General features: G+C 34.4%; 1 protein-coding gene across 3 annotated transcripts in view; it reads left to right on the forward strand.

Annotated features, from left to right (window-relative positions):
- The window catches only part of Tafa2 (TAFA chemokine like family member 2), a 422581-nt gene that overhangs the window by 282792 nt on the left and 113897 nt on the right, over nt 1–25892 (forward strand). For all 3 annotated transcript variants that reach the window (XM_048805995.1, XM_048805989.1, XM_015483069.2), the window contains one exon: nt 3699–3805. In XM_048805995.1, the coding sequence (XP_048661952.1) occupies nt 3700–3805 (106 nt within the window). In that variant the 5' untranslated portion in view covers nt 3699. The remainder of the gene's footprint in view (nt 1–3698; nt 3806–25892) is intronic.

Below are 25892 nucleotides of genomic sequence, written 5' to 3' on the forward strand. Positions count from 1 at the left end.
CCCCCCCCACACCTATAGAGGAAAATTATGGGGAGGTTTTAAGCAATGGTGTTTTTCGTGATCACAGTTCCTAATATGACTGCAGCATAGAGAATGACATATGGATTTAAGTCTATAGGAAGGTGATATGTGTGGCAGGGGGTGTGGGTAGGATACTGTGGCCAGGGAGAAATGTCAGTTGTCTGAATTGCAGTATTGCCGTGGGCGTTGGTGTAAGTGTATGCATGTAATGACATTCAGGAGATGGTAGTGGCCATCCATGGTGATTGACTGGAATAAGGATGCGAAGGTAAGAGAAGGAGAAGGTAGTGTTCTTACAGCCTTCCAAATGTTGGCCTGCATTCTCCTTTCTTTCTTTACTTTGACAGCCTGATGACTTTGTGGGTGTTTCCATTTCCATATGTCTAGTTATCAGTCTGACCAACTGTCAGTTCTGTCATCTCATTTGGTGGGTACACAATGGTATGGAAAAAATGATGAGTCATTGACCTCAGAGCAGAGGCTATTTGCTAAGGGAAAGCTATTATCAAGAATTATGCTAAGCAGCTCTTCCTGTCAGATGGGTTTTGCTATTCATTCTGATACATGATACATGTACAGAAAGATTTCAGGATTGGATACAGAAAGAGAGGCAGGTAGTTGGAAAATATGGAAAAAAGAGGAGAATTTTAAAACTAATAAAGTGCTGACAGGAAACAAAGGCAATAGAATGGAAGGTTTGAAATGGGCATTTTGTTAATGAGAGAGCGAGTGAGTACTAAGCCATATTGTTATTAAAACTCAATATTTCTCTAAGAGGCTCCCTGAGGACACTAGTGTCCTGTGTTCGTTACTTGGGGAAAAGTTTTCTGGAAAATGTTTCTGAGAAGGCACGTTTAACAATATGCATCTTAAAATTCTACTTAAGTTTGTTGAACCCAGAATTTTACAAATACATTTCTCCCTTTGTTTTTCACTAAGACAGTGTTAATAGTCTGTGGAACTGCTGTCTTACAGAAGGAGAATAGGATATGCTGATAGAATTAAGCAGGCATCATAGTAACAGGTAACATTTATTGAACATTTGTTATCTGCTAAGCCTAGTGTTAAACTTAACATGGACTTTTTAAAATTTGGTCTTCATACCAACAGTATTGTAAAATAGGTATTATTCTTATTTTGCTGACAATGAAAATATTATAAATTATTAAATAATTTGTTCAAAGTCACATAGGGGGAAACTTGATTCAAACCCATTGCCAATAAAATTGATACTGCTGGTTACCAATGATGAGTCCTGCTTCCTCACGTGTTAAAGTATAACATCAGAAAAGCACACCGAGGCAAGCAAATAAGGCAGTGTTTATTTAAGAAGTGGAACATAGACTTCTCCTGGAAGGGCAAAAGGGACCATTGCTGGTATTCTGGTATCCCAAAAAAGCATTCTGCCTTTTTTTAAAAAAAATATGTCCCAGGCTTCCTTTGTTCTCCTACTCTCTTCCCCTCATCTCTCTCCTTCTTTCATACATGACAAGGCCCAGGAGATGCTCAGTGGGATGGCCAAAAAGTGGGAAACAGGTGAGCTGGAGGGAGGAGTGATCTGGGTAGGAAGGGGGTCCTGGGTGAATTAATTAGTAATTCCAATCTGCTCAGGAGTCGCTTCCTTAACAATTCTTTAGGATGGGCAGTAGAAGCCCTGCTTTGGGAACATTAACATTTCAATCTTGCATCATCACAGTTTCCAATCTTTGGACTCAAACCGATTTGTTCTGTTTTCTTCAATTTGGCCTGATTTATCTATCTACCCTGACTACCTGTTGTTTTAATTCTGGCTTCTCAATAATGATAATAATAATAATACCTATCTCATTATGTTGATATGAGGATTAAAGGAAAGCGTTCATGTAAATTAATTTTAAAGCTTAAATATCTGGCCCCTTGTACTTTTTTTTTTTTTTTTTAACATGTTACAAGATTAAGATCCATGGAAAGTTTGCAGCCACAGGTGTTACGGAAACTCCCTTTGATCATGTCATGAAGGAGACAGGTTTTTCAAAGACTGAAGGACCAAATAGAACCAAATACTGAATATTTTCTAATTTTATAAACAGTGAACCCTCAGCATATGCAGTCAGTGGGCCAGATATTACACATACATTACCTCATATTATAGAAGAAACTTAAGCAGGAGAATAAAAAGTCTTGCATTAGAAACTAAAGCAGGAGATGAAAGAAAGAGAGAAAGAGGGGAATAAGAGAGGAAAGAAGGAAATCTAATAGTGTAATGATCACATAATTAGAAACTGATAGAACCTACATTCAAATTCAGACAGTCCAACTCAGGAATTCCTGTTTTTAATCCTATAATACTGCTTCCTTGCCGCCATATAAATTAATGTATACAACTTTCCCTTGTTAGTAAATGAAAGCATATATCTCTATTAACATATGTAAGATATTTATTTTTTCATGCATTATCCATGTAAAAGACTTCTCTGAGATCGTATACCCAACATTGCTACCGCTGGGTCATATTTTTGAAGACAGAGAATGTTTTTTTGGAGGTAAAGGTGTGAGGAAAGGGTAACTTAAGGAATTCAGGAGGAAAAGAAATGCAGTTAGGTAAGGAAGTGACCCCAGGCAATTGCATTAGAAACAGGGTAGATGTAGGTCAAGCCAAAATGGAGTTCTTTGTGGGATCTGAGGCTGAAAGGCACTGGGTGATACACATATATTTTATCTCCTCCCATAAATAAATGTACATCGAATCTATTTCATTGTTAGTTTTGCTTTTTCCTAGAAATGTAGTGGCTTATGTAAGGATACTAAAATTATATAGTTCTGAGTTTGAATTTTTACTCTATCATTAAATGCAACCTCAGGAAAATTTCCAAATTGCATCAGCTATAAAATGGGAATGGACATACCTATGTCCCAGTTTATTTTCCTAAAAGACAAAAGAAATAATATATAATGTGCAGGTGAGAGTAGGTGAACTTTTATTATTGATAACTATCATATTTTTTTTGCTTTCCTGAGTTTTATGGGCTCGATTTGAAAACATTAATAACATTAATTAGGCATTTTTTTTTTGTTCAGCCTTTTCATTTTTCTCCTGTTTCAGAGAGGTAGATTCTAGCAACTTTGTGTCTCCAGGAACAGAACTGCCACTTTAGTTGAGCAGGTTAGTTTGCAGTTAAGAAAGCTCTGTTACTAGATGATTTTTAGAAGCCTATTACAAAAAAATAGATTTGAAGTGACTTTATTCTGTGCAGGAATTCATTTGAGCAGTTTTATCTAAATTGTTTACCCTAACCATGTGACTTGGTGTCAAAGAAAGATTCTTTAGGAAAAAAAAGTAAAACAATAAATCATTTACTTAAAGATTATTCAAATGACTATGTCCTACATTTTGTTAATAAGTCAAATCTATGTTTATATGGAGAAAATTGGTAATATTTCTGAATTGATTTAGGCAGTTATTAAGTTGGTATAGTCTAACTCAGGTAGGACTTTGCTTAACTCTTGCTTCATATCAAGGTGCTTTGAAAGAGTCTCATGTGCCCTCTTCATGTTGTAGAGAGCAAATGATTTCAAGTGCAAGAAATACAATTTTCAGGAGTTATGTGTATAAAGGTGTCACGGGAGGTTTAAATGCAGTAGAATTATAATAGAAATGCAATGATTTACTGAAGATCTTTATTTTTTTTAATTTGCAGGATGAGTAAGAGATACTTACAGAAAGCAACAAAAGGAAAACTGCTAATAATAATATTCATTGTAACCTTGTGGGGGAAAGTTGTATCCAGTGCAAACCATCATAAAGGTAAGCTCTTCTGTTTCCTTTCTCAGCTCAGTGCTGAAGTGGACTCCCCTTAACACAGACTGTCTTGTTTTGCCTTCACTGGTCTGTTACATTTTATTAGGTGTGGGTCCTCTCTGACAATTTTCTTTAAGTAAAAATGCAGAGAGTTATCCTTAAGATGACTTTGGTAGAGGAAACATGGTATTTCCAGGATTACTGCCATTTCTATAAATGCTGTTGAAAGAGTATAAAATCTTACCTCTATCTTTCCTTCCCTTTTAAGATAGAAATGTTAAAAATGTTGAATTGGTGAGTAATAAAGATGAGTTTCAGATTGCTGTCATCCTCACAAAGAAGGCATCTTTAATGATATGTATTTTAATAATACATATAAAATTCCTTTCTACACTTTTTGTGACCAGAGTGTTTCTTCCACCACCATCTGGACACCTCCCCTAGCCCCATCTGCAGCAGGCTCAATTCTGCCATAGAATAGAGTGGGGATATTTGTTCTATATACATGTGCTAAGCTTGACAGCTCAAAATTATGCCCTTCCTGTCCTCTTTCCTGGCCATCAGGCTCAGAATAATGAATAACTGCTTTTTCCAGATGAGTTAAAATGGGGCTATTTCTGAACTATACCTACTATAATCAAGTATTCATAACCTGAAAAGTCAATTTAGATTTTTCTATGAAATATAGTTTTATAATTCAGTTCTAAGTCCACTATAAAGTCTAGAGACCATCAACTTACTTTCTTATTCTACTTATGGGAAAAGGGGGAATTAAGACTGCTTTGAACCCTATAACACTTAAATTAGTTACACATGTGCATTAATTAGCATTATATGGAACATTAACACCAAGGAGAGGAGAGTTGTAATATGAGGGAGTGATGCCTATAAAACAAATCTCTTCCTCTTGTATTTAAAGCCAAAAGAGATATCTTTTGAAATAGAATTTTATGAAGAATTCCTTCATATAATTCTGGTTTTGACCCACCATGTGTGTATCTTAATTTACATAATATTTTAAATATAGCATACTATTAATCAAACATTAAATGCTTGACAAGCTTAGTGATTCAGGAGACTGAGAGAGGAGGATTGTAAGTTCAAGGATAGCCTCAGCAACTTAGTGAGACTCTAAGCAACTTTGTGAGACTCTGTCTCAAAATAAAAAAAAAAATCTTTAACAGCTATTATCTATGTAAAATTAAAAAGATGACGTGAAGAATAATAATAAAGAAGAGACAGAGAGATGAAGTACAGAGGTAGGGAAGGTGGCAGAATGGCTCTTTGTCCAAGAAGCCACGTTTATTTATACCAATAGGATATATTAGGTCATTAGTACCATAAACACATTATTGCTTAGAGTATCAATAAGATTGCTTATTCTGCAGTTACATTTCACAGTTACAATATGCAATGTTAGGAGCTTTGTCCAGTTCTCAAGAAAGTCCATTATCCGAAATTACTGTTAGGTGAGCAGCTCCAGGAGTACCAGAGCTTGGTGAAACATTGTAGTTATCTAATAGACAAGTTCTTCTATTCCTAGGAGCTATGTGCCTCCAATCAAGGTTGAGACTTGATGAGGCTCTAACAAAGAGGCATCTCAGGGCATTGCCATATCAGCTAGACATAACACATATATTATTAGATCCTAAGAGAGATTACGGGGCATTCTAAGGGTGGGAAAATAGGGTGCCTGCTACCCTCCAGGAGTTTTCTCACCAGAGGAATGCTTCCTTGTACATTTCCACGGTCAGAATCCCTACAAGATGCCAAGAAGAACATTCCCCGTGGTCCCACATTTGCTACAGTGAACCAATTTAGGGACAAAGTAGTGTTAAATACCTTTTCAAAGAGTTGCACACTGTTGGGGCCCAGCCCCGACTTGAGCTTAACAAGAGAAGACACTATCCCTATTGTCCTTGATGGTCATGGTCACCCCAGTGCCCATTCCTAACCTGTTTAACTGAAAGAAGTAGGAGGGATTCATAGGAATTGTGCCTGGCCCAGAAAATCTTCCTGAAAAAGATCTTTCTCATCTAGAAAGCCAAATGGTGAGGTCTCATTCATAAAGATGAGAATCATTCATAAAGTTGCCCAAAGTATATATTTAATACTGTTGTTACTCTACTTTTAAGAATTTTTAAGTTGTTTTATGTTCTATGCTAACTCCAAAACTAAGATCCTTTCCTATTATTTGCCAAGAACATACTTTAATACAAGAACTTACACATTAGGTCAGGAAACTTGGTTAAATTACCAAATCCAAGACATTTTTATAAGGTAGAGTTTGGGGTTGTTTTGCTGTTTCATTTCCACCTTGCCATTGATGTTTTGGGTGAAGATTTTACAAAAGATTTCTCCCTTGCTCTTTCTCCCTCCTTCCCTTCCTATCTCGTTCCTTTCTTTTCCACCTTTACATTTTTCATATAAAATGCTCTAATTGTATTGAACTATTTTACACATAAAATAGTAAGGGTAATGAAATATATATATATGGTAGTCATAGCACAGGTTCATAAAGTGAACATTACTAATGCTCTCACTTGCTAATTGAGAAATGTTGCATCTGATACTTTTGAAACTGGCTGTCTCTGCTCTGGCTTCATTCCTACAGCTCCTCCTTACTCAGGATAACCATCATTCTAGATGTTGCAATTATAATTCCTTGGCTTCTATTAATAATTTCACTATAAAATATGGATATGCTTCTCCAAATGGCATTTTGCCTACTTCTGGTTGTTTTTAAATTTATATAAATAGTATAATACTATAAGTCATTTTCTTCAATTTATTATTTTGTCCAACAATGTTTGTTATATTTGTTACAGTTGATATGTAGCATTGTAGTGATAGTATATTAGTTTTTTTTACAGTTGATCCACATTTTATTATATGAAGCCTCCACAGATTCAGTATTTATTTTCTTGCATGTTAACATTTGATGTTCAATTTTATTGCAAATCTGAGCAATGATTCCATGAGCATTCATGGCCTTTTCCTTTGGTGTACTTGTGCAAGGTTTTCTTGAGGTAACATTCTCAGGAGCAAAATTGCTGGGTCACAGTGCAAACATATCTTCAATTTCACCAGACAATGCCAAATGTTTTTCCAATGTGATAGTCCTAATAAAGTTGTTTGAGGTATTTTCTTTTCATCTTTTCAATCCCTGTCGTTATATTTCCTCTTTCAGTCTGAGTATTGCTTGCTTGTGTAGTATATCTTTGGTTTTTGGATTAGTGTCCCTAGATTGGTCAATTTTATTAGTTTTCAAAGGACCAGATTTTGTCTTTTCTGATCCTTACATTTATATATTTTTTCATTTCTTTACTTTCTGCTCTTTATTGTTTCATTAATCTATTTGTTTTTTTACTTGTATAACAAACCCTTTAAATCATGCTTACCATAGGTCAAGCACTTGTTTTGGTGATTTAAAACTTGGATTTTTTCAGTGGTCCTATAAAAAGCCCTGGCCCTCTGAGATTTTATATACTATGAGTATTAGATCTAAAGTTATTTATGTAGTTAATTTCATGGATCAATAAATAATAAAACTCATCTCCCCAAAGACCTAAATGGTTATAGTTGCATAAGTTCTGCTTATTAAGCTCTTAGAGGACAGAATGGTTGGGGCGCTATCTCCCTAGATATGAAGTCAAGACCTTGAAGACACCTGAAATATCTGGCCCTTGGAAAGATGAATTTACATTCTAAATGATAAAAATTTTTCTGTTTTCAGAAGGGGCAGAAAATATCTTTCTTTCTTTTATATACATGGACACATCAGCTATTCTCTGTCACTCACCTAAAGAGGAGTCATTGTTTACCTTGGACATTAGATGGACTTTTACAAGGGACAGAGGGCAGAGCAGGCGGATTCACCTACTATTTACTGTGAGGTAGTGAATAAGGAATCGGCTTTTGATCATACACCTCTGTGAGTGAGAGAAAGTGTCTTATCGAGTTGCTTAGTGCCTTGCTTTTGCTGAGGCTGACTTTGAACTCACGATCATCCTGCCTCAGCCTCCCAAGCTGCTCAGATTACAGGTGTGCAACACCATGCCCAGCTTTATAACCACTTTTACAGAGCAGACACTGATAAGGAGATGTTAAAGTATCATCACAAGTTGCCTAGTTGGTAAACAACACAGACAGGATTCAAATCTAGGCAGTCTTATACCACACAATTGTGATATTTATTGAGTAGTGAATTTCTTTCTATTTATACTATTTGGGATTTGGTTGACGTCCTGAGTCTCCGGATTAGTATTTCTCATGAACTTTAAAGTTTTAGACTGTATCTCTTGCCGCTGCCTCTCCACAGCTAGACCTGTGCTTGGTGTGTGTTAGGTGTGGTTCGCCTCTCACACTGTTGTATCTCATCACTTTTCCAGTGTCTCTGTGCAGTGTTTGGAATACTTATTCTTATCATCTTTATGCCATACTAATCCTGTATTCCCTTGGTTCTAATCTGCTCTTTAATCCACATAATGAGTTTGTTTCATTTATTGTATGCTACTAAAAGTTTTTGTCTTGCTAATTTGTTTGCATTTGATAATTTTACTCTCATGTTTTCAGTTTCTTCTTTACACCTATATCTATAATATATATTTTCCCCTAAAGATCACATTTTATAAAATTTTTGTGTTTTTTTTCCAGTGACTTTCCTTCTATATTATTTATTATAGAGTTTTGTGGGTTATTTTTTAAATTTTGTCAGCTAATGTCTGTTGGAATCATGTTTCTGAGAATTTTTTTAGGCCTTTGATCAGGATACATTCTTCTAGAGATGATTTGCATATCATATATCTTAGGGTAGGGTTCCCTGAAAGCAGAGCCAAGTCAGGAATTCTTATGTGATTTACTAAACAAGTACTCTCAGGAGGAGACAAGGAAAGCAGGATAGAGCAGGGATGAAAACCAAGTACAAATCAAAGAGAGTCTTTGCTGGTGAACCTCGTAGTCTGGTTGTATGGTAAAGCTTTGAAACATTTGCAGAGATAATCTCTCCTTGAGACTAGATGGACATATGTTTTGCTCTTGTGCCATTGGCCTTTGGCTGTTAGTGTGTTCTCCCTAGTAGGGAGTAGTCTTCCTAGGGAAGTGGTTCTCTTTAGTAGAGGGATGCCTGTGAACTGTAGTCAGCTAATTCATAGCAAGTGGAGGAAAGGTGCATGGTGGCTAAAAGATCTTGACAACCCACCAAGTGCTAATTCCATTGCAGCCCACTCCTCAGACTTCTCAGATCTACCTGCTTCTCATGTAAGTCCATTCTCTCCAAGAAAAGGTTATCCAAGATTTTGGTTGGCCATGATTTCAAAGAAAACTTACTTGAGGTGTCATGGGGACCTCTGCTGATTCAGTTGCTGCCAAAGCCATTACTGAAACTCAGATGCCCACCACTCTCGCCATTCTACATCTCCCTTTCCTTCAGTTAGCGCTTTATTTATTCAGGAGATTGCCTGATGTTGGACTGGGGATTCTGAACCCCGGGGCACCACACTCTTAATGCCAGGATAGTTGTACTTGCACACTGATGGAGGTAACTGGCCTTTGGAGTGCCACAAATGCCTCAGTGAATCATCCATGTACCTAATATATTCATTCCTGTCTCAGAACATGGCAGCCACCCTATTCTTCCTGATTTCCAGTGTCATTTGTTCTATCATTTGTGCGTGTGTGTGTGTGTGTGTGGTGCTGGGAATTGAACCCAGGGATTTGTGCATGTGATACAAACACTCTGCCAACTGAGCTATATTCTTAACAATATTTAACTCCTTTGTTTTCTTGCTGGTCCTTGGGTATGAGAAGCCTAGACTGGTCCCCCAGCAACAGAAACTTTTTGTCTAGTGAGACTTTCTCTGTGTCCCTTGGTAAAAGCATCCCTTTCTGGGGATAAGTCCTCCTAGACCCATAGATTTTATTGATCTTTCTTTGGAAAGAAACAAACATACCAAGATGAGAAACTGAGTAACCCATAATTCTTCCACAAGAGGATATATATCCAGTTTGGATATATTTTCAGGAATATTTCAGACTGGATATTTCTAATGGAAAAGTTGTTTGTTTACTCAATAATTTTTGAGTACCTACAGTCAGGACTGAGAATATAGCAGTACATAAAAGAGACAAAAATCTTTGTCTTCATGGGGCTTTTATCTGAGAAGTGGGAAATAGATAATAAAAAGAAAAAGAAATAAAAGGCTGTGTTTTATGGTATAAATGCTCGGGAAAATATATAAAGGAAGAAAGAGGTCTAGAAAGTGTCCAGGAGGGATTATACTTTTAAATAAGGCCTTTGGGCAAGATTCGTGAAGTTTTCAGCCATGGGAATATCAAGGGGAAGGATGTTCCAAGTAGAACAGCAATAAGTATGAATGCTTTCAACATGCCTAGAGACAATGAGAAATAGCAACCAGGATTGTGTGCACAGAGGAAGAGAGTGGAGGATAGGTCATTACAGGACAGGTAAGTATAGAAGATGAAAGAACTGAATAAATAGCTCTACCAAAATACCAGCGCAACAATGTCCTGCTCTCAAGAGCAACCACATGGAGAATGTGTCATCCCCCTTTTCTGAACATGATATAGAAACACTAGAAATCCAGAGCTTTTGGATTTGAAAAAAAAACAACAACAGATATCTGAAAATCAGATATTGTTGTCATCTTCTTAATAAAATCTTCTGTGCTTTGGGAACTAATAGTCCCTCACACAAAGACAAATAAGTTTACTTCTTACACTGCCACAGAAAGATTCTGCCCTGAATTCTTAACAATTATATTGAGCTGGGCATTTCAGGGGGAATTAACTCAGAACACTGTGACAGCCAGTCAGAAAACATAAGCAGTATTTCCCCCTTGGAAGCAATTACATTAGGTGTAGCTTCAGATATTGGGGATCAGAGAGGAAACATTTTAGTTTAGGACTCCAAGTTCCAAACAGAAAAATATAGCCATTAATCTTAGATGGCTAATATGTTTTCTTGTCTTTTTGTTCCCTATCCACCACATCCAAACGAAATCTAAAGTGAATGAGTCATAGCTAGGTGTTTGTGTTGGAAAAGGATCTATATTTTGTGTGAAAGATACACATAGGTGAGAGTTATACAGAAGGAGAATCCCCCAATAGTTGATTTGATTAGATAAGGTTAATTTTATGTCATCCTCATTGTAATACCCCTCTCATGACTAAATAATAGAATATTGTTTTGTTATTAACCTTAGTTACAACCTTTAATTGAATATTTTCTTTAAACCTATTTTTTTAATAAATTTGACTTTTAGTTCTCTGTCTGGGTTAAATGATATCCATTAGAATTGGGGAGGGGTGCCTCTTTACTTGTTTCTTGGTTCATTTAGTAGTTTATTTAATCATTCAGCCATCCAGGAGACAAAATATATATTGTATGTCTGATGATACAAGTATAAGCAAAATAGACATGATCCATGCCTAATGGAGTTTATAGTATATTTAGGAAGAAAAACATTAATTAGATAATCACACCAACACATATTTAATTAAGAATGATTAATGTGTTATAAAAATACAATTTCAGGATGTAAAATGGGTGGAAGGGGTTCAGGGAAATCTTTTCTAAGGAGGAGAATTTGAGCTCAGATCTAAAAGGGGAGTGGGAGTTAAGTAGACAGAGAGTAGGGCAAGGTATTAGGCAGGAGCTGCAGCCTGTGCAGAGGTGCTGGGATGTAGGGAAAGAGGGCTCTGGAGCTGAAAGAAGAGTGTCTTAGCTGGAGAGCGGAGAGTGAAACCGGTGGTGGTGCTCAGTCTGGAGAGGTGGTGGGAAAGATCCTTTGAATTCTGGTCAAAGTTGAAATTGTTTAGTCCAACTTAGCTAAGATATTACTAGGTTCTATTGGGCTAGTTTGCAGCAGATTATGATGTACACTAATGTTTTAGAACATGGATTTATAATTCATAGTGTTTTAAGAATCTTATTGATGAAAAACAGCTTAATGTCCCAAGAGGAAGAAAAATGGCCAGTACATAAAATAACTCTATTCTCAACTCTCAGAAATGCATTTTGTTATGTATCTTATTGAATTTTCAAAGTAAGGTTTCTTTGAGAAACTTCAGAAACAAACATACCAAGAAGTTAAAAATCAAGTAACCCATAATTCTTCCACAAGAGATTATTAAATTATACTTAGATATATTTTTATCTGGTTCATAAACACATTTTACATATTTGAGAGCATATTATTCATTCATTTACTTATTATGCATGCATTTATTGACACAGACTAGTTGTAAGAGATAATGTTTCCCTTAGTGATTCTGCTTTAAACCATGCAGATAGAGTAACATTTCCTGAAGTGGCTTCTGTACCCTGATTTTTAAATTACTTTTTATGTTAAGATATATCATGCTTACATAATAGTGCATAAAATACTACATAATAATAATAATGCATAAATAATGCATGGTAATGCAAAAAATATATAAGTGCTCTAAAAAATACCTGTAAGACAAATAAGTGTGCAATTGTCAACCGCAATAAGAAATAGAATATTTTCAGTTCTTAAAAAATGCCTTATCTCTCACTGATGTAACTCTTCTTCCTTAGAGGAACTCCTTTCATGACTAAACAATAGAATTTCATTTTGTTGTCTTAATTATGTAAAAATGGAATCCTACTAATACATTTTTTAATGTAGTTTGCTTCTTACTCTCACCATTTTCTCTTGAGATTGATCTATGCTATAATAGGATTCTGTTATATGAATATAGTGAAATATATCTTTTTTTTTTTTTTTACTGTTGATGGAAATTTGGAACTTTCCAGTTGTTGACTGTTATTTCTGTGGACATAATTTGTAGGTACATGTATTTTTGCTCACATATAAAAACCCCCTCTGGACTATATTTCTAGAGCTTCATATTTCATATGATAGACACATATTCAAGTTTTTCCCACTTAGCAGTATACTTAGCAGTGAATGATAAGTATTTATATATGTATTTGAAAAGTATCCATAAATATATACTTTAACTGAGGCATAGGAAAAGCATTCTATAACTACACCCTAAATTTGTTTACAAAGTCTTCTTTGTTAAGTTTCATTTTTGCTTATTGCTGCTTATATAAAAACCGTGTACAATATTTTTTTCACATTTAGTATTAATTTCTATTTTTTAAAAAAATTATATTTTTAGTTGCAGGTGGACCACATATAAATAAATAAAATAAAAGTATTTTATTTATTTATATGTGGTGCTGAGGATCGAGCCCAGAGCCTCACAAATGCTAGGCAAGCACTCTACCGCTGAGCCATAACCTCAGTCCCTTTATTTCTCTTAATAGCTAATAAAATGAGACTTTGGGATTAAAAAGAATGAAAAGATAAGGTGTATATCATTCAATATCCTATCAAGAAATGTAGGGTGGCTTAATAGGGAATTATTGACAAAAGTGTTAGATGCACTAGAGGTGGAAGTAGGGAGAGTGATACTGTTACTCAGGTACTTGTAACTTCAGAAAGTATGTGTTACTGTCCCTAGAAGTAGAAAAGCTCAAGCTCATAATCGGGTATGTCCAGAGCTCCTTAAAGCCCCATTGCTGCTTTAGGAATGACTTGCACTGCCCTTGAGCAGGAAACTAGGAACCAGTTCTTCCATGATACTCCAAGAGCCTGGGAGTATGAATGCTGTCAATACCACTAGGTTTTAATGCTGCTAAAGCCCCCAGGAACTTAGCACTTAGGAAGCCAGAAGTAGGAAAAGATATTGGGTCTTCTTCATCCCTTCAGTCTTCCTATCTTGTAAGTGCCTTCTTCAGACTTTTAAGACCAATACAGTAGAGGACAAGAGTCAGGGGTTGAGAATGGGGAAGAGGAGTTGAAGAGGTAGATAGTAATGACCCAAATACATTATGTGCTCATAAAAATATATAATGAGAATCTCCTCCACTATTTTGTGTAATTATAATGTATCAATTTTTTTAAAAAACAAAAGAAAGAAGAAAAGAAGCAGATTTCAAGACAGAATTCAATGTGCAAGAAATTTACTGGGAGAAACACCTTTGAAATAGGGGAGAGGAAGCTTCTCTTCCAGGAAGGAATGAATCTCCAGACAACAATGAGTGTCTGACATGTGATCTAGGAGTAAGACCTGCATATTTTAGCATAGTCGAAAAAGACTTGTCCAGGCCTATTGGGAATCCCTTAGTGAAGGCTGTCATTTCTGGGAGTCCTATAGTGGGGAACCATATGTTCCATAGTGTGAAGGCTATAGTATGTCTGTCATGCTTGGTCATTGGCTGGTATCACCCCAGAAGAAGAGTGACCTTGGTGGAACCAGATGGTGAATCCAAAAAGATGGGGCAACTGTAGTTTGTTCTTTACAATAGATTCTTTTGAGAGGGATATAAGCACATGTCTTTAGGGGTGCCACAGTTTCAAGAGCAGAATATAATCAGAAGCCAGCTGATAGGGAAGTCTGGGAAACCTAGCATCAAATCTTCTAGACCTGTTCTATAGAGAAGGACTATAGGAGGGTAGACATTTGAGAAGAAAATGACAAATATCTGCCACAAGAATAATTAAACACTAATACTTTTTATTCCATGGAAAAATCATACAAAACTTCCTATTTTAATACTCTGAAAATATTGGCTACTAATATTTGAAAAATGCCTTTGTTAAAAGAGAAGGTTCAGACATAGTCTCTTATTCATATACTTTGTACTTTTGAGTCCTAATGTATGGATCAAGTTAAGTTTCCTTTTTTTTTTTGTTCTCTATGATTTGGATTAAGTCATCAATTCTTTTGCCAATTCAATGCTTTTTATTGTTAATTTGTTTAAGAAATAAATAACTGTGAAGACATGATGTGTATGTATTTACATATTTTTCAATATAATATTATTTAACATAATATTTATGTATCTAAGAATATAAAATATCATAAACTATTGTTGGAAATAATTGAAAAATAAAAAATAATAACTTTTAAAGCACCTCAAATCTCACAGTACATATACCACCATTAACTTTTGAATATTATTCATATTATAAAATTAAGAGTATTTATTTATTTGTGTCCATCTTTCTTACTTATTATTATGTCTTGAGCATTTATTCATGTTTCTTGTGGAAATATTTAACTATCTTATGTTAGTGAATATTTAAGCTGTATTTATTTTTCCTTTAGTAAAAGTAATATTTTTATTTTTAAAATATTTTAAATTTTAAAATGAGTATTTGTATGTACAATTGTTTCCCCCACATCTGTTTATTTACTTAGGCTAGATATGTAGTGAGAGAATTATTAGGTCAAATGATTTAAAATGTTATTATGTTTTGAAAATTATATTTTTAATTATAATTTTGTGTTTGTTTTTGAATATGTGTGTGTATGTATATGTATATGTATATGCAGGAAAATCGAAAATTCAAAGCCAGCCTCAGCAACTTAGTGAGGCCCTCAGCAACTCAGTGAGAATCTGTCTCTAAATAAAATATAAAAGAGGGCTGGGGATGTGGCTCAGTGGTTAAGCATCTTTGAGTTCAATCCCTGGTTTAAAAAAAAAATTGCCCTTTGTAGTTCTGAGTGTTTGAAAGGCTCTCCAAGGAAAATCAGCGGATCAGCCTGTGAATGGAACCTAGACTAGCCACAGTCAGCTCACATACCAACACAGCAGCTCAGTTCAGCTGGTAGATGCTTTTCATGGATATGGTTAGAGGAAAATAAATGCTCAGTAGTTTTTGGTTCTAAGTACACAAAGGTCCACCTTGAGCTCTTAGGGTGGGAGAACACAACATAATTTTTTTGCCTGAAGTGGGTGTCCTCACCTGACTCAGTTAGCAGCTCTCAGGGGGATATTAAAGGAGACAAAGGAAAAATGTCATCAACTTTACTGTAAAAACAAACAGTATATTCAAGAATCTTGGCTAGGTTCATCTATGTGTCTGTTTCATATTAAAGATGGTACAGAGGGCTGTGGCTGGGGCTCAGCGTTGAGCGCTTGCTTAGAACGTGCAAGGCCCTGGGTTCGATCCTCAGCACATATAAAAATACATAAATAAAATAAAGGTATTGCGTCCAACTACATTTTAAAAATATTATTTTTTTAAAAAAAAGATGCTACAGAGATGGCAAGAATTTTAGAGAGAAGAGCTTTCAGTATGTCTGTGCCTCAAATCACACTGCTTCAGTCCGGACTGTTTGTCTTCCATGGCTGGTGTGCACATTTGATCCTAAGATTTCTCTTCTCCATCAGCCTGGTAAATTACCTTCTCCTATCTTCATGTAAGTACATTTTGAGTCTTACACTTCTTCCTTTTTATTGCTTTACTTTTTCATTTTGGTGATTACATTCTCTAGCTGCTTCTTGAAAAAGAAAATGCAGGGATTTATATTTTTTAAGACCTTATCTAAATATATCTTTGTTGTACCATCATCTTAATTGATAGTTTGATCGGGTATATAATCCTACAGAGTGAATCATTTTTCTGTAGAATATGAAGATATTTGTCTCTCTTTTTTTGTTTGTTATGTTGCTATTGTGAAAGTGTGAGGCCATTTATAATCCTTATTTATAATCCTTTTATAATCCTTATTCTTTGATTACAACCCTTTATTTCTTTTCCCTTTCTCTTCTGCTTGACTCTGTTCTGTAATTTTAAATTGACATTTCTATTGGTGAATATTCATTATCATGAACTGCTGAGTCCTACATTCTTGTATTCTTTTCTGGCAATTCATGTCCTTCAGTTGAGAGAACATTTCTGGAATTATTTAATTGAGGATTTCCTCCCCTATTTCTGGGTCTCTTGTTGTTTAGCTGTCTGACCTCATGATCTTATCTTTTAATCTCTTGTATTTCTTCTCTCACCTTCATTGATTTTTGCTCTAATTTTTGGTTTCAATTTCATGGCCTTCATTGTCCAAAACGGTGCAAAATTTTATATCTTCTTTTATACTTTGAGTCTCTAGGTGCCCTTTATTTATGTCATTTGAATATTTTCTTATACTCATTTTTATTATTTCTTCTAGTATCATATCTCTTCCAATTTTTGTCTTCACTTTGATAATTTTGTTTGTATCTTTCTTGCTGTAAACTTTCCTTGGATAATCCCAAACTGTCTGCTCTGAGAATATCTGTGATTTGAATAATTGGAAATTCAATATAAGGTGATCCAGGAGGGCATTTATTGGCGAACTACCTGTTATGGCTTGGATATGAGGTGTCCTCCAAAGGCTCTTGACTAGATTATGAGAGCTGTAACCTAATCAATGGATTAATCCAGTTGGTGGATGAATAATTTAAATGGACTGTGTGGTAACTGTAGGCATGTGAAGCATGGCTGGAAGAAGTAGGTCACTGTGGGTGTGCCTTTACGGTTTATATTTTGTCCTTGGAACACCTCCCTCCCTCCCTCTCCCTCTCTCTCTCTCTCTCTCTCTCTCTCTCTCTCTCTCTCTCTCTCTCTGTCTTCCTGGCTTTTATAGATTGAGAAGCTTTTCTCCATCACAACCTTGTATCAGGATGTTTTGCCCCAACTCAGGAATAGAGCAATGGAGCCAATCAACAGTAGATTGAGACCACTAAAACCACAAGAGAAAACAAACATTTCTTTCTCTAAGTTATTCTTTCCAGGTATTTTGGTCACAATGGTGAAAAGGTGCCTAGTACACCACCAATGATAGTATGTTTAAGTTTTCTCATTTGAGCTAGTCATGTTTCTTACATAACAGCAATTATGTCTTGGCTAAGAATGTCAGAGAGTTAAGAGGCACTCAGGTTGGGGGAGAAATATTTCACAGTCATCATAATGTCATTTATTCAGTTTGTTTTTAGTATGATGCCTACACTCCCTATTCTGTTTTGTGTTTCCCATTTCAGAAACCCAGACCACCTTCATCTCTTTCTCAGGAAAAAAAAAGGAAAAGAAAAAGAAAAAGCACACTTTAACTTTCTACCTAACTTGGTGGATAGTCAGTTGTCCAGTGACATTGAATGATAAAGATTTAATTGCCTCTCAAACAGCTTTCACTAGTGCTCCCAAGTATAGTCCTCAACTTCTTACCCCTTATAGGATGGCTCTGATGCTTCTAGTTCCTCATTGTTTTGACAATTCTATGTTGCCAATCTAGAGAGTCTGCTCTCTTAAGTCTAACAAGTCAGTTCCAAGATTTTATTGCTCTTGCCTCCTGCTTAAACGCACATTTTTAAATCGCATGTCTTAAATCAAAACAGCAATGGTGTTTTAAATTTTGATATTTTTAACTTTTCTTATGCCTTTTCCTCTCTTGCCTCTCTTGTCAGACCCTCTCTTATTTTTCATGTATCTCTTTTGCAGCTCTAAATTTTTTTATTCTCCACTCTTGTAGCTTATCTTTCATCTTGAACTAGATGGAAGTACAAAGCAGAAGTTTTGTAAAGTTTATTTTTTTGTTTTTACAGTATATTTTTATTTCTAAATCTTTCCCAACTTTATTGAGGTGTGATTGACAAAAATTGTGTACATTTAGTATATAACAACGTGATGTTTTGGTATATGTGTATGTTGTGAAATGATTCCACAATCAAGCTAATTAGCAGATCTGTCACCTCACATAATTACCAATATTTTGGAAGAGTGAGGACGCCTTTACTCTTTCAGCAAAGGTTAAGTGTACAAGAGTTTATTGTTAATTTTAGTTACCCTGTTGTAGGTTAGATCTCTAGTATTTATCTCTTGGCTAAGGGTTTATTTTATTTTTTATTTTTTATTCAATTTTATTTATTTTTTCAAAGAACCAACTTTTTGTTTTGTCAACTTTTTGGATTGTTTCTTTTGTTTCAGTTTCATTGAAACGTTTCATTTCAGCTCTTATTTTAATTATTTGCTATCTTCTACTGCTTTTGGTGTTCCATTGTTCTTCTTCTAGTGCTTTGAGATATAAAGTTAGGTTATTTATTTGCTGACTTTCTATTCTTTAATGAATGCACATAATGCAATGAACTTTTCTCTTAGAACTGCCTTCATAGCGTCCCAGAGATTTTGAGATGTTGTATTACCATTCTCATTTACCTCTAAACATTCTTATTATTTCTCATTTACCTCTAAACATATCTTATGATTTCTTCTGTTATCCATTTGTCATACAATATCATATTATTTAGTCTCCACATGTTAGATTACCTTCTGTTTTTTATTTTATCATTGATTTCTAATTTCAGTCCATTATGATCAGATAGAATACAGGTTATTATCTTTATTTTTTGTATTTGCTAAGAGTTGCTTTGTGGCCTAAGATATAATCTATTTTAGAGAAGGATACATGTGCTATTGAGAAGAAAGTGTATTCATTCTTTGATGGATGAAAAATTCTATATATGTCTGTTATTAGTGTGTTTTTTAGTTCTATAGCTTCTTTCCTTAGTTTTTGTTTGGAGGATCTGGCAGTAATGAGAGATGTGTGTTAAAATCACAAAGTATTACTGTGTTGTAGTCTATTTGCTTCTTGAAATCGAGAAGAGTTTGATGTGCATAGATGCACCAAGGGAATAAATGTTTATGATTGTTATGTCATGTTGATGTATGATTTCTTTAAGTAGTATGGGATGTCCTTCTTTGTCCCTTCTGATTAACTTTGGCCTAAAGTCATTTTATCTGATCTGAGTATAGAAACTATTGCTTGTTTACGGTTTCCATGTGAATGATATTTTTTTATATACTTTTACCTTCTGTCTGTGGATGTCTTTGCCTATGAGGTGAGTCTCCTGGAGATAGTATATTGTGGGGTCTTGTTTTTTTAATCCAATCTGTCAGTCTGTGTCTTTTGATTGATGAGTTTAGGCCATTAACATTCAATGTTATTATTGAGATGTGATTTTTATTCCCTGTCACTTTGATGTATTTCTGTTTTTTAATTTGAATTTGTTTATACTTTGATTAACCTGTATTCTAGTGTAGTTCTTCCCTTTGCTGCTTTTCACTTTTATTTTTCATTTCCTCTTCATGAAATATCTTATTATTTTTTGTAGTGGAGGCTTTCTAGTTGTGAATTATTTTAAAAACGTCTGTTTATCATGGAAGGTGTTTATTTTATCATCAATTCTGAAGCTTAATTTTGCTGGGTATAGTATTCTTGGCTGGAATCCATTTTCTTTCAGAGTTTGGTATATATTATTCCCTGACTTCCTAGCTTTGAGGATCTGGGTTGAGATTCAGAGTGCTTTCCCTCTAAAAGTGACCTATCATTTTTCACTGATAGCCTTTAATATTCTATCTTTATTTTATATGTTAAGCATTTTCATAATAATGTGTGTTGGAGGCTAGGATTGTGGCTCAGCAGCAGAGTAAATAAAGGTATTAAAAATAATGTCTGTTGTAATTTTGTATATTTGGGGTCCTGTGAGCATCCTATATTTGATTTTCCGTCATTCTGGGAGATTTTTTGATATTTCATTGAAAAGGTTGTGCATTCCAAGCCTTCATCTATTCTAATAAATCTTAAATTTGGTCTTTTTAGGTTATCCCATATCTCTTGGAAGTTCTATTCATGGTCTCTTTGTATTCATATTTTTTATTCTGTTACCTTTTTTTTGCTGAGGCTGGCTTTGAACTCACAATTCTCCTGCCCGAGCCTCCCAAGCTGCTAGAATTACTGGTCTGTGCCATTATGCCTAACTTCATTGAATTTTTAATTTGATTTATTGTTTCCTTCATTTTGAGGATTTTTGCTTGATTTTTTTCAGAATATTTATATCTTTATTGAAGTGATCTTTCTGTATTTTCCTTTACTTCACAGATCAGTTTAACCATGTACATTCTAAACACTTCTCTGACCTTTCTTCACTATGATGTCAAAGAATTCTGTTACTGGAGTATCTTGGTTGGTTTGGGGTGATTTGTTCCCTTGCTTTTTCATGTTGGTCGTGTGTCTACTCATCTAACAATATGGATATGAGGCAGTAGAGTTTATACCTGTGGACTTCTAGTGTCCCTGAAGGTTTCTAGTACCTCACTAATGTTTAGAGGGAGAAAAATAATAACAACCAGTGCAAACAATATGCTGCATTAAACTAAATTAGTTCCTGCTATGATGTCTACAATTTTAATTGTCAGAATAAAGAAAAATGATATGATCAGTTGTTGTCTACAATAAAAACCTTAAGTTTGCAAAAGGGTTTATAATTTCAAGTGTTAAACAGGCAGAGAACAGAAGTGATATAGGATATGTTGATTATGCAAAAGGAAGAGAGAAGGTATAAGTAAAAAATTAAAGGAAGAATGAAAGAGAACAATAGTGATTGGCTATTAGCAGAAGAAAAGAGAGAATCGAGGAACAGATGAGAGAAAATATATATATATAAAGTAAAAATTTTAAAAATTAAAACTGAAGGAATATAAAACAAAACTAAAATTTAATAATAAAACATCCTAGTCCTCAAAAAACTGATCCATGAGAAATAACTGGCTTCAAAAATGCTAGAAATGAAGGAAAAAAACCCCAAATATGAGTGTGTATGAATGTTCATGAACCGTTAAAGTCACAATTAAAGAAAAGTAAATAAAAGGAAAAAAAAAAGAGGAGAGAAAAAGATTTAAATTAAAAATTAAAGAATTGTCTCCATTAGAGTTCAAAAGATTCTCAGCTTCTCTTCTCAACAGTGTTAACTGAGGCCACCTGGAGTGTGATGCTCTACCCTCTGGAATGTTGGAGTGAGAAACGTAATCCCATAGGTCAGTTCCTTGCTGAGAAGCTGCATGTCTGCTTTCTTGGTTTCATGCTACAGAGCAGCCAGGAAAGTGACCTTCACTAGAGAGAGAGATAGGGGTCTAATTTCATTTTGTTACTTATGGATTTCTAGTTGTTCCAGCACCATTTGTTGCAGAGGCTATCTTTTCTCCAGTGTATGTTTATGGAGCCTTTGTTTAGTATAAGAAAACTGTATTATGTGGGTTTATCTCTGAGTCTTCTACTCTGTTCCATTGGTCATCATGTCTGTTTTGGTGCTAATGCTGGCCTTGAACTTGTAATCCTCCTGCCTCAGCTTCCTGGGTTGCTGAGATTACAGATGTGCCTCACCAAACTGAGACATTTGTTATTTTTTGACTGTGTATAATTCATTAAACAGGAATATTGATTTGTTTCCAAATATATAATGGAAACTGTGAAGTTTTCAACAACTATTCAACATGTTATTTTTTCATTTTTATTTATTTTATTTGGGTTTTTGTTGTTGTTGTTGTTGTAGATGGACACAATACTTTGACACAATACCTTGATTTTATTTATTTATTTTTATGTGGTGCTGAGGACCAAACCCAGTACCTTACATGTGCTAGGAAAGCACTCTACCACTGGGCTATAACCCCAGCCCTCAACATGTTATTTCAAATAATTTATTTCAGTTATTACTATGAGTGTTCCTTGTCACCTAGCAAGTTAAAGAGGTCTTTAATTATTTAACTTAGAGTGAAATTTGTTATAATTTGCTTCCTTAGAGCAATGTTTGTCAACTTTTCCCCATCTTTTTCTTCTAAGAGCCTGCCTTCGCTTGAAATTTTAATATTATAGATACAGCATCTGTTTGTATGTTATATGTATGTATGTTATGTGATTTATAAATACAGAAAGTAAGATTTTTTGTCTTTCAGGAACTGATTTTCACCTCTTTGGGAAATGGTATGATCATAGTGAAAATGAATGACTGAATTAGTTAGTTCTTGTTACTAGGATAGTTATTCATTACTATTCTTTTCCTGTCATTAAGCATCATTTATAAAAGTCCTAATAGATATGAATATAAAGGACCCTAGGATTTGGAGGAGCTATTATAACCTATAAATCAATAATATTCATTTTAATTAATTTATATGGCAATGTATTTCAAGGAAAATTTTGTTTATATTATAATGTCTTTATTATAGTGTTCTTCATAGGAATCATGAAAAACCATATAAAACACACACACACACACACACAAAATTATTATGCTTTGAAAGTACTTAAATCTGTGTGCAGGTCATACTAGGCTTCTACTTCTTGGTCCTGTGAATACCTTTCACCAAATCATATTGCTCCAAAGTTTTTTAAAAAATAAAAGTTATCAAGCCACTGGAGAACATTTTTAATATTGTCTGTGGTTTTTACTTTTTCATATTGAAAAATGTGATTGAATATCTGTGTAATAAATGTCATATGCTTAGTAATGTAAGCCTAGTCATATTTGGAGGTTATTTAAAATTAATATGCAGGATACAATGATGGGTATTAAATTATTAAACAAGATGATTGCTTAGCTGACCACTCATGATAAACATGTCTACTTCCCTAAATAAATTGTTTATAAGTTCATAATGAGTATGGAAGACTGCATTTGTAGAATAAACAGATTGAAGGACCAATTTGAATTAGTGCTTGTGAAACTTACCTGGTCTCAGTGTTGAAAGAGAAGAAAATTGAGAGTCAGGAGGATTTAGGGTCTCAGCTGAATGCCCTTGGGTGAAACGCATTACCTCTAAACATTTTAGTTTCTTTATCTGTTAAAAAAAAGAAATAATAGGTGCTCATATTCTTATACTGAATTGGCAGAGAAATAAAAAATGATTATACATGTGAACATTCTTTGAAAGTTCCATAAAATGTAAGTTATTGTTTCTGCTACATACAAATTTTGAATTTTACTGCTAATACTTTAAAAATATTGATAGGTTTGAAAGGCATTCCTTGAGAAATAAAATTAAAGCATGAGTTATATTGGGGAAATTTTCTTACTCTTTTGAAATATGATATAATGCATATAAGAATCAGTTCTGAATTCTTTCTCCATACATGAAATTCATCTGCTTTTGCACATGTCTAACTGTGGGAGTATTTTGAGGAAACTGAGTGCCACCTATCAGTAGAAAAAAATCATGCTGTGCTATGAAGTATTTTCAGGTTATCTGTAGCTTGCTAAAAGGTAATTGTTGAGAAATCAATCAACTGAAAAGTTTTTTCTGATCTGAACAAACTGCATTGGACTTATAAAAAGAAATGCAAATCAACTATAGATAAAAATGACAGTACCACTAATAGAGGATTCAGGAGAATGCAAGTTGGTATGTCATTTTATAATGTTATAGGATTATTTTATAGTAGTTATAGGCTATGTTATTTTCACTTTAATTTTTTTGAATTGGGTATTTCTGTGTTACCCAGCTTGGCCTCTAACTGACTCTCTTCCTGCTTCAGCCTCAGCTTCCTTGGATACTGAGCTATCCAAGTAGTGGGATAACAAGTGTACATCACTGTGCTGAATTTAGCCTATGTGTTATTTTTTAACTCTGCAAATGTCTTATCTCAAAACAGATGTTAGTAAAAGCTCCCTTACTGTTGTTCTTGTTTTCTAACTGAGATATGCCACTCTAACACCATTATGAACCAGTGCCAAATACTCTCTCAAATGCCCACACTCTGTAGACTTTTAAGTCAAAGATAGGTGAAACAACATTTTAAAACTTACGTGTTTCTAAAATTTGGTTTAGGTGATTTCTTGTAAGAGACCTCATTTTTATTGAAGAGAATTCACTTCTGTAAGTCAATCATGTTGATGTGAATAATTGTATCCTAAACATAAATCACTGTTTTACATCTTACAAACAATAGATTTCTTGGCATAATTTAAACATAGCAAATTTTTGAAGGTAATTAAATTTCAAAGGTAATATTAAAGTCTCACTGATACTTTTTCCTCCCAAACATATCTTTTGGTAACTTATTTGTCATTCATTCATTCAAGAACTAGGGGTTATGCATCTGTTATGTGGCAGGTATTACCTAAGCACCAAGGGACTATTCAGATGAGTAGATTACTGTGCTTTCAAGGAACTTTTCAACTAAAAAATACATTTGTGTAACTAAAATAGGAATACAATGAGTATATGATAAAATCTTACCTATTCACAGAAATATAGGAACAAAGTATGTGCACATGTGTAAATGTAATAATAACAGCAGAAAAAATGATAAAGTCCATTTTAATGTTGATCAAAAAGAAAATAGAAAAATTACTGGAAAGTGCATAAATATGTGTTAGTCTGAGTGTGTCAATGAATGAAAGAGATGGCTGGTTGTGTGACAGATGAGTAAGAGATTTGTAAGGGAGGAAAGGGTGGGTGGTTGGAAGTCTGCTAGGAGAATGAAGAATTTATGTGGGCAGTAAGGAGGAAAAGATGACTGTAAACTATGATCACAAAATAACTTGTTTGATGAAATACCCCTGGGAGATAAACTCAAGTCTACAGTTTCTTCTAGAACTATAGCTTGGATTTTCAAATTGCAAACCCAATTCACAGTTGAAGTCTCTTTGTGTTTTTAGGAAAGAAATTAAATGTCTCTACCAAAATGTGACTGGCATCTTTAGAGATATCTTTGGTCAGACAGTTGTTTAGGTTGCAATTATAGTTCTTATATAATCATAAATCAAGTTTTTATTGTAACAAATAATGTGTATATTATATAAACAAAGACAATAGTCTAGATGAATCAACCCTTACATTGTGGAGGCATTAAAAACAGCTATTCTGTATATTTTTTTCAGTTCTATCTGTTTTGAGACTGTGTTCTTATTTTATCAGACTATAAGGTTTCCTCCAAAAAAGTAATAAACTTATAATAAACTATCTCATTAGTGAAAACCACCTTGGTAAATGTACTGAAATTATTACCACTGTTTTTTTCACAGTTATTTTTGAACATGAATCTAATCATTTAGAAAATGCTGTTGGAGGTGGAGGTGTATATGTTGGCCTTCTAGACCCATAGTTTTCTGCATCCATGGATTCAATCAAATGCCAATTGAAAATATTAAAGCAAAAATTGTGTCTGTACTTAACTTATACAGACTTTTTTTCTTGCTATTATTTTCTTTTTTTTAAATTTTTTTATTGTTGGTTGTTCAAAACATTACATAGTTCTTGATATATCATATTTCACACTTTGATTCAAGTGGGTTATGAACTCCCATTTTTACCCAGTATACAAATTGCAGAATCACATCAGTTACACATCCATTGATTTACATATTGCCATACTAGTGTCTGTTGTATTCTGCTGCCTTTCCTATCCTCTACTATCCCCCCTCCCCTCCCCTCCCCTC

This window comes from Marmota marmota, unplaced genomic scaffold (assembly GCF_001458135.2).
Source record: "Marmota marmota marmota unplaced genomic scaffold, marMar, whole genome shotgun sequence".
Taxonomy (NCBI): Eukaryota; Metazoa; Chordata; class Mammalia; order Rodentia; family Sciuridae; genus Marmota; species Marmota marmota.